Consider the following 10543-nt stretch of genomic DNA (forward strand, 5'->3'; position numbering starts at 1 on the left):
TTTTTTTTATGTTACAAGGCTAGGAATGTGACTCAGGTGGTAGAGTGCTTGCCTGGTATGTATAAAGCCTGGGCTTCCAAGCACCACATATACAGTCCAGGATGGACTTGAACTCTGGACCATCCTGGCTCAGAATCCCAAATGCTGGGATTACAGGCAAACTCTACCCTACCTAGCATGAAGAGTGATTAATCTGAATGACCATTTCATAACAAAATTTGTAAAAAATAAACCTGATATATCCTAGATCCACCTCCCCAGAAGGAAATGATAAACTAAGGAGCACAGTAGAGAAAGGACAGAAAGACCAGGTGTGGTGGCACATGCACGTGGGATTCAAGGCCAGTGTGGTCTACATAGTGAGTTCCAGGCCAGCTGGGGCTACAGGGAGATCCTGTCTCAAAAAGACCAAAAAAAGCTGGGTGTGGTGGCGCATGCCTTTAATCCCAGCACTTGGGAGGCAGAGGCAAGCAGATCTTTGTGAGTTTGAGGCCAGCCTGGTCTACATAGTGAGTTCCAGGGAGATGCTGTCTCAAAAAAGAAAAAAAAAAGAAAGAAAAAAAAAAGAAAAAAGAAAAGAAAGGACAGAAATCCCAAACCCCAAAGTATACTTAATAAACTAGTATCTTAGATAAATTCGAGCCATTTCTTTTTAGGGCTCTATAGCAGTAGAGCTTGGTTCAAATGAGAAGAAAATCTAATAAAAATTTAATGTTCTTCTTTTCACAGATCTTCTAGTTCTAACACTAAAATATCTAGAAAATCCAAATTAAAATAATTATGAAAAAAAAATGAGAGGTGGGGTTGAAGATTACTAGCAGGACACTTGTCTACCATGTGTAAGGCATGGGTTCAATTCCACTGCAACAACAAAACAAAGAGAAAAGAGAGAATGAGAAAACAGAGTGAACCACAATGGTTGAAATGAAAGAGATCAATAAAAATACAAAGAGCTTCACTTCAAAAGCTCTGAGAGAAAGACACACAAGTCAAAACAACCATGAACCAAGCCCCCATCAGTTTGCTAGCAACAGATTAAAAGAATGTGGGTCTCACAAACCTAGATAACAAGTCAAGATTCTACCAACCTCAAGATCCATAGCTAATTCTCAAATGTCTCTGAACTCAGTGTGTTAAGTGGTCCCAACTGCAACAAATGCTTGCTAACTCAATGTTGCATGCAAAGATACTACCCAGAAGTCTTAAGAGAGAAAAAAGGAAAAGGATAATCAAGAACCCAGAAATGGCTCCAAATATTCTATGGTGAAAAGAATACTGCCCATGCCTGAAAGAAATCATCTAATCCATTGTCTCTTCTTTTCTGGACTGTAACTTTTCTTCCATTCATTGCAATTGTTTTACCAATGACAACACAATTACTTGCTCTCTATTCTCGCTTCCTTTAACAATATACAAAATCAACTGACAGTTATCACATTCGGCAGTAGTAATGGTCACAAGTTACAAAAAAGTAGATGGGGACTTGGTGGGTCTCAGAAAAATGGCTTAATTGCTTACTGTCCCTATCTAGTCCTAAATTTGGTATACAGGTCTAATCATCCACCAAATAAAATCTGTAATTAGCACCTGGAAACAAATCAAGATAAACTACAAACTACTTTCTTTTCTGTCCCTTTTGTTCATTCCTTTTGTTGTTATTGTTTCTCCAGAGAAGAGAGGAATATTTCACTAAAGGCAAAAGGCCTCAGTAAAGTTCTTACTCAAAGAAAAACAGAACTGATTGAAACAATATCCTCAAAACAATGTCTTCCAAAAATTTTCTAGGGTTTCTAGGTGTAGTGGCACATACTGGTTACCCCAGCACTAGGGAGGCTGAGGCTGAGGCTAATTTAGGGTGTGAGATTACCTTAGGCTCCATAGTAAAACCTTTTCTTCCTCCAAAATAAAAAACTACAATTCTAGGAATAAACATTACTAGAGCATTTGTCTAGTATATGCAGTGACTTGGTTCAATATCCAGAACTGTCAAAACTAAAACAAACAACAACAAAAGTACAGCCAAAACCTTGATGCTTCAGTATTAAAAAGGACTTTAGAATTTTTATGCTTTTGTCCCACCTCCCGCATTTCCTCATCCAACTTTCGCTGCTCCAAAGCTTCCTTCTCTGCTCTCTTGCGATGCTCTTTCTCCACCTTCTCATATTTCTTCCAGTACAAAAGCATCTCCTTGGTAAGGCGGCGGGCACGAGGCAAAGTCTCCTTACAGTTCTTCTGTGCTTGCAAGGCAGCTCGACGCACCTCTTTCATACACTGGTGAGCGAGCTGCAAACAACATTATCACAACAGGGGAGGATCCAATCCCACAGACAGTACTTCCTGGATTTTAAGCTCCACCATTTCTCAATCTTTTTAGTAGGACCAGTCCTATGGACACATCTCTACCTCACCTAACTCAATTAATGCCACTGTACAGTGCTGTGACTAAGGTTCAGACCCTGAAGTTAAGTATCAGGAATGAGAAATCTATCTATATCAAAGTGTACTTACTGACTGTTAATGAACTCTGTACTCTAGGCATGACATGGGTGTTGCTGTCTTGAAATCACAGCACCTGTGCTCATAGGCATAAGACCCTCACAAGATTGGGCCTGCTAATGTTCCCTTGTGAGAGGTGAGAACTTACAGCACATGTAAGAGGGAAGAGGCAGTTACTGAAGTGGTTAGGCTCCACCACTCTGCAAGGATATATAAACAGTTAACTTCTGGGGGAGGTAGGTGGTGTCCTATCTCAGTTATCAGTGCTCTTGTAAGAGCCCCTCATCTATGATCCTATAAGTAATTCAAATTAAAACTCATTGGTTCACCAAGCTAGACTTTGATCTGTCCTCAATGCCCTAACTCAGATGAACACGTTTCTTCACATTTCCCCAGGAAAAGTCATACAACAATGTAAAGGACCTGAAATTTGCTAAAAAGTGACAAGTGTTATTATCACATTCATAATACCTGTCACTGCTTTTCACTCTAGGAAAGAATCATCATCATAATCATCATCTTCATCATCACCACCACCTCTATTTTAGAGAAGGAAACAGGTCAAAAGACTAGCCCAAGGAAATACTGCTGTTACCTCTCAGACGTTCCCAACAACCCTTACAAATTGTGTTACTTCCCTCTGAAAAGTTTTTCGCTTTCTCATTTCACTTATTTTAGTTATAATTATTGTGTGTATGCACAATGCATGTGTGGAGGTCAGAGAGTCGTTCATGGAACTCAAGTCATTAGGCTTGGCAGCCAGTGCCTTTACCCACTGAGTTATCTCTCCAGCCTCTACAATGTCCTAAATGAAAAGACTCATGAGCAAATGAAAATCCTATGATTTGCCCAAGGAATCAGAGAGGAGGTGTCTTATGCAAAAAGCTCAAAATACTCAGAAATATGAGGAAGAACAATTTTACTTATTAAAAATAAAGAATGAGACTACTAAGAAGTTTTCTTACTACCAGATTCGTGATCAAAAGGTCAAAACACATAAAAGTAGCAAGAATGGACCCAAAGAACAAGAACCTATTTCAGACAAAATAGAAACAGAAAACAGACATTACCTTTCGGCTATTGGTGAGGAACAGGTTTCTAGCGGAAGACTTCTGCTTGTTGGCCTAAAACATTTGAAAGTAATATTTAGGTTTCATTTCTAAATAAGATTATTCAGCCTTTATTTAATTCCTAAAGGACTGAAAAACAAAATGTCAAGCACATACAACATAAATTACTTCTAAACGTAATTCAAATGTACTGTTTAGCAGTATACATAAAGCCCGTAAAGAAGTATCAAGAAGAACAAGCTAGCTGGTTGTGGTGGAGCGGGCCTTTAGTCTCAGCACTGGGAGGCAGAGGCAAGCACATCTTTGTGAGTTCAAGGCTAGCCTGGTCTACAAAGAGAGTTCCAGACTAGTCAGGGCTATATAGTGAAACCTTGTCTCAAAACAAATAAAAACATAATAGTAATATGCTAGTGTTGCAGCTGCCTTTATTTTACTTTTGTGTGTGTAGTGTATGCATGTGTACATGTTTGAGTGTGTGTATGCATGTCTGCATATATTGGAAGCCAGAGGTAGAGGTAGGATGCAGTCTTCTATCACTCATCTTATTTTTTGAGATAGGGTGTCTCATTGAATCTGGAGCTTATTGTTTCAGCTAGAATAACTGGTCAATAAGCTACAAGGATCTTCCTGTTTCTGCCTCCCAAGTGCTAGCATTATAAGCATGTGCTACCACACTGAGCTTTTTACATGGGTGCTAGAGATTCAATCTCAAGTCTTTACACTTGTGCAGCAAGCAGTTTACTGAATGAGCCATTTTCCCCAGCCCTGCAGCTGCCACTGAACAGTCTTCTGTGCTGGGCATGTTGACACATACACCTTTAATCTCATCACTCAGGAGGCAGAGTCAGGCAGATCTCTAAGTTAAAGGTGAGTCTGGTCTACATAGCAAGTTTCAGTCCAGTCAATGAGACCACTACCACCAAAAACAAAACAAAACAATGAAGCTAAACAAAACAAAAACCAAACCTCAACAGGGCTAGAAAGACAGCCCAGTAGCTCAGTAGTTAAAATGTGTACTGCTCTTACAGAGAACTGGAGTTTGTTTCCCAACATCTAGGTCAGGCAGCTCACAACCACCTATAACTCCAGCTCCAGGAAATCTGACACCATTGACCTCTACATGCACGCACTCATGTTCACACATTCCCACATATATATATATATATGTATATATATATATGTATATATATATATGTATATATATATGTATATATATATGTGTATATATATAATAAAAATAAATCTTTTTAAAAAGGAGAGAAGAGGGTGTGGTGGCCCATGCCTTTAATCCTAGCATCAGAAGACAGGCAGATCTCTGTGCTGGGCACAGGGTTCTAAGATAGCCAGGGCTACACAGTTAAGACTCAGTCTCAAAAAACAAAATGGGGCTGGAGAAATGGCTCAGCAGTTAAGAACACTGGCTGTTCTTGCAGAAGACCCAGGTTCGAATCCCAGAACCCATAGCCTCTTCTGTCCTCCGCGGACATTGCATGACACGGGTGTACTTACCTACAGGCAGGCAATACACGCATACACATAAAATAAAAAAAACAAAACCCATGAGATATGGGAGGAGTTGGAGGGGAGGAAGTGGGCATGGATTTGATAATTATCTCAAGAAATACTTAGGAATTGTTATGTAGAAATAAAGGTAACTTTACACAGTGAAGCACGATCATATTGAAGAGTCAAAGCTAATATCAACACTGGACAGAAAAGCATATGTCACTTGATGTACTACACCAAGGAGGATATATTACTCCTGTGATAATCCTGTACAAATGCATAACCCAAATCTACCCATTCTGCCCATATAGAAACATTAGATAAACCCAAGTTCAGAAATATTCTCCAAGAGAATAGGCCTATCCTGTTCAAAAATAACAATGTTACAAAAGACCCAGGCCAAAAAATTCACATTAAAGAGATTTAGCAACTAAATGCATCATGTAATCAAGATGGATCCTGCACCGACTAGGAAAAACTGATGAAATATTATTAGACTAATGAATCAGGTGTAATAGCATTCTGTCAACTGTAGAAGTTTCTAAGCTACATAACTACACTATGCTTGTATATGAGAAAACCTTTTCATTGAAAAAATAAACCTAAGAGGCTGGAGAGATGGCCCAGCAGTTAAGAGCACTAGCCACTCTTGCAGCAGATCCAAGTTCGAATCCCAGAACCCACATGGCAGCTAACAACCATCCCTAACTCTAGTTCCAGGGGATATGACACCCTCTTCTGACCTCTGTGAGCATTGCATGACGCAGTGCATTTACATCCATGGAGGCATAGCACTCATATGCATAAAATTTTTTAATTTAAAAAGAAAAAAAGATACCTAAAAGGAAGGAAGATTGAGAATTTAAAGCAAGCCTTGGCTACACACTTGAATTCAAGGCCAGCTTGGACTGAATGATACTCCATTTCAACAACAAAAAAGACACTGCAGGAAGGATTGTTAAAGAAGAAGCAAAAGCTCTGGCACCTATCAAGGAAAAGAAAATCACAGAGAGGCACATTTATTACTCTGTCAACATCATTCATTGAAACTATCGTGAAGGCACCGTGCTGCACTAATTTCTAGTAAGTCAGGAAGAGTTTGGTCAAACTAGAAAATATATTGATCTAGTCTTCATATTGCTCTATGTTTGGAGAATTTACATGAAGAGATACATGATTTCCAAGCATTTAACATTTTTCTCACTGTGAAAACAAACACTCAAAATGAATGTGGGGCTTGACATTTTTGTGATTACATGAAAAATAACTTTCCCTCTACAAATCTAAGTTTCAAAGGAAGCCCAGCCCACATCTCCTTTTGCTCATCTTTTATGCTGGATAGCTTTAGTTGTCAACTTGTTAGTGGGAACCTCAACTGGGGAACTGTCTCAGTTGGATTGGCCTGTGGCCATGTCTGTGGGGCATTTTCTTGATTGTTGAGTGATGTTGGAGGTCCCAATCCACTGTGTTCAGTGCCACCCATGGGCATTGTATAAGAAAGCAAGTTGAGCCCAGACTAGAGGAGTAAGTCAGAAAGCAATGTTCTTCTATGGTCTGTGCTCCAGGTTCCTACGTTGGCTTCCCTTCATGATGAACTGTGCTGTAAGCCAAATAAACCCTTTCCTCCCCCCGCACCCCCCCCCCAAAAAAAAAGACACTGCAGGATTAGTAGTAAGTTTTAACTAAAAATGGTTGAGAAAAAAATATGTGCGTATACAGTAAAAGCTAGCAAGGCAAATAATTGCTGAGTATAAAGTATGTATAATAGATTGATGAATTACTCTTCTCCTATAGATTTAAATATTTCCAAAAATTTGAACTAATTATACACTTAAAGAAAAAGTTGCAGGGCTAGAGAGATGGCTCAGTGGATAAGAGTATTTGTTACTCTTCCAGCAAACCAGAATTTGGTTCTTAGCACTCACATAAGGTGGCTCACAACTGTCTATTAACTCCAGCTCCAGGGGATCCAAAGTCCTTTTCTGGCCTCAGAAGGGACCAGCATGTAGATGCACATACATATATGTTAATAGATGTGCACACACACAGTATTTTTAAGTGCTAAGCACTTTTTTTTTTAAGTTGCAAAACAATAGTGGAGTTTTCTTATATCTCTCCCATTTCCAATTATTACTAGGAAAGGGCAATTAACAGATAAAATCTTACTGCCTTTTTTCTTCTTCTTTGGGTGGAGGACTGAACTCAGGCCTCAGGCATGCTAAGCACATATTGTACTGTTAAGTTATAGGCCTGGTTCATAGCACAGTGTTAGTAAACTACAGGTCTAAAGGCTACTCAGGGAGTTTGAAGCCAGCTTATGCAATGAGACCCTATCTACAAACAAACAAATGACCAAAAAAAGGCTTTGGCAAGCACTTACACCTAGTTTGTATCTAGCTTTTAATCTCCAATATCAAAAAATTGTGGTATGAAAATTTATAGTATTAATGACGCTTACTTTGCATTAATGCTTGGTGAAGGTACTTTCTGTCAGTTTCCACTATGCATACAGTCACTGATATTTCTGTAGTGACCTATATATGTGCCTCCATTAGTTTATACTATAATCCCTGATTCCAGATTTCACAAGCTTTCTTCCAGTTTCTACTTTTTCCTTACTTATAATTTCATTCTATAACAATGGGGAAGTAGCTCTTATCTGTAATATATTTACTTCAACTGTTCAAGTGTAGTATATACACATAACTTCAAAATTGTTAATCCACTTACTATCTATGCATTTACATAAACCCTCTTCTTCATGTACTTTAAAAAAATTTGGCACATCTTTTATACAGTTTTAAAAAATTTTATGTGAGCTGGGCATGGTGGCACACGCCTTTAATCCCAACACTCAGGAGGCAGAGGCAGGTGATCTCTGTGAGTACAAGGCCAGTCTGGTCTATACAGTTAGTTCCAGGCCAGCTGGGGTTACAGAGAGATCCTGTCTCAAAAAAAGACCAAAAAAAAAAAAAAATTTTTTTTTATGAGTGTAATGCCTGCATGTCAGTGGGTATAACCATCTCATGTAATGCCCGGGGAGGTCAGAAGAGGGTGTTGTAGCCCCTGGAACTGGAGTAAAGGACAGTTGTTAGCCACCATGTGGCTGCTGGGAATTGAACCCTGGTCCTCTGCAAGAGCAGCCAGTGCTCTTAACCACTGAGCCATCTCTCCAGCCCCTCTTTTTTTACATGTATTTATGTATGTATGCATGTATGTATGTATACATGCCACAGAGCACAAGTAGAGGTCAGAGGATAATTTGCAGGAGTTAGATCTCTCCTTCCACCATCTGTGTCCCAGATATCAAACTCAGTTCATCAGGCTTGGTAGTAAGTCTTTACCCACTGAGCCATCTCACCAGCGCTTTAGAATTCTTTTGGTCTTCAGTTTCTCCTAATATATACTTAGCCTAGTTCTATTCTCCAACACCAGAAACATGATTATTTATGACACAGCTAAGTATACTGCTAGTTATTTATATTATAATTTGCCCTTTTTTATCACTAACCTCCCCATCTTCCCACGTCTTGGTCAGTTTAATTACTTCACTTACTTTTGGGGATTATTAGAAGTATGTTAAATGTCACTACATTTCTAAACATTGGTCCTATACCAAGCAAGCCTCCCTCCCCATTCCTGCTACCTTGTTCTCTGCCTTTCATTTCAACCCTTTTACCTGCCCCCTATAAAGAATCAATCACATTAACTGCAGTTTATCTTCTTGGATTTCTTTTCCACAAATAAGCACTTATGTAGTCTCTTGTATTTTTGGTTTTTACTAATATACTATAAACACGTTTGTTCTTTGCTTTCCTCATTTAATATGCCATTAAAATGCTCTGTGACAAGTCAAAAGAAACCTCAATCTTTTAAAATAGCTGCACAGCAATTTACTGTGTGGCTCTATCCCAGCAAAACAGAAGCATTCTCTTTGTATATGGGCCTTTAGGTTATTTACATTCTTGTGTAATTACAAGTATGGCTGGAATGTATACATTATTTTTCTACCACTGGAATGTAGATTTCTAGAAGTGGCAATGGTGGGTTCAAGGCTAAGTAATTTTTTAGATGTTCCCACCTTTCTTACCAACCATATGTAATGTCCTGAAACTCATACACAGCAAAGAGGAAACAATCAAGAATACAAAGAAAGCCGGGCGTGGTAGTGCACGCCTTTAATCTCAGCACTCAGGAGGCACTCTGAGAGTTGAGGCCAGCCTGGTCTACAAAGTGAGTTCCAGGCCAGCTGGGGCTACAGGGAGACTCTGCCTCAAAAAGGCAAGAAAAAGAAAAGAATACAAAGAAATATGGGGCTAGAGAGATATCTGGCTTAGGGGTTAAGAGCACTGGCTGTTCTCACAGAGGACCTGGTTCCCAGCACCCACATGGAGGCTAACAATGGTCTGTAATTACAGTTCCAGGAGAACCCAATGCCCTCTTCTGACTTTCTTGGACACTGCACAACACAGTTGTACTTACACAAATGGAGGCAATCTACTAATACACATAAAATAAAAATTAAAAATTAAAAAAAAACCACAAAGAATTATGTCTTTTTCTTTTCAATCACTAACATTTTCTTCTAATGCTTATGATTTAAGTAACATCCAAATGCTTATAAATTCTATAAGAACATCTCTTTATTATTTTCTCTATGATCACCTATCAACTTGCTATCGAATATTTATTGCTGTTTATTAAAAAACTGTCCTTTCTCCTAAGTAGTGTCCCTCATTTTGTTTTAAGATGGGAAAGTCTTATGAAATACATTACATACTTAATGAATGAGAATTTTAGACTCCTCTTCTTTTGATGCTTTCATTTAAATGTGATTTATTATTAGTGTGTGTGTGCATAGGCACACATACCATGGAGGGTATGTGGAAATCAGAAAACTTTGTAGAACCAGTTCTCTACTTCCACTTTTATATGAGTTCTAGGGATCAAACTCTGGTCATCAGACTTACAGGGCAAGTGCCCTGACCTGCTCAGACATTTCACTGGCTCTGTTTTATTGTTTTTTAAAAAGGATTATCTTGGGGCACTAGAGGGAGTCACTTTGGGAGAGAGCTTTCCTTCTAAGCATGAGGCCCTAAGTTTAGGACGCAGATGACAGGTGGGGGAGGGGAGAAAGAAGAGGAAAGGAACCTCCTGTGGCAGCACACACCTTTAATCACTACACTCAGGAAAAAGAGGCAGGTGATCTCTGTTAGATGGAGGCCAGTCTGGTCACCAGGCCAGCTTGGGGCTACAGGGTGACCCTGTTTCAACAAAAGGAAAAGGGGAGTAAAGAAGGGCGGTAGGAGGATATAAGGAGAGGGAGGGAAGGAGAGAAAGGGTGAGAGAACAAAGATGAGAGAGCAAGAGCAAGCTAGAGCAGAGCTAACGAGAAAAACAAAGCATTTCAAAACAACTGTGCTGTGAATTGACCAAAGTCTATTAAAAAGATAAGAGAGTGCTATTCACCA

At 39.2% G+C, this 10543-nt stretch overlaps 1 protein-coding gene across 2 annotated transcripts in view; it reads right to left on the reverse strand.

Annotated features, from left to right (window-relative positions):
- Positions 1-10543, reverse strand: part of Ino80 (INO80 complex ATPase subunit) — a 142931-nt gene that overhangs the window by 100312 nt on the left and 32076 nt on the right. For both annotated transcript variants that reach the window (XM_008846782.2, XM_008846783.3), the window contains exons 8-9: positions 3567-3620; positions 2080-2283 (exon numbers count right to left, since the gene is read on the reverse strand). In XM_008846782.2, coding sequence (XP_008845004.1) covers positions 2080-2283; positions 3567-3620 — 258 coding nt within the window. The remainder of the gene's footprint in view (positions 1-2079; positions 2284-3566; positions 3621-10543) is intronic.

Source organism: Nannospalax galili, unplaced genomic scaffold (genome assembly GCF_000622305.1).
Source record: "Nannospalax galili isolate Female #2095 unplaced genomic scaffold, S.galili_v1.0 scaffold342, whole genome shotgun sequence".
Lineage (NCBI taxonomy): Eukaryota > Metazoa > Chordata > Mammalia > Rodentia > Spalacidae > Nannospalax > Nannospalax galili.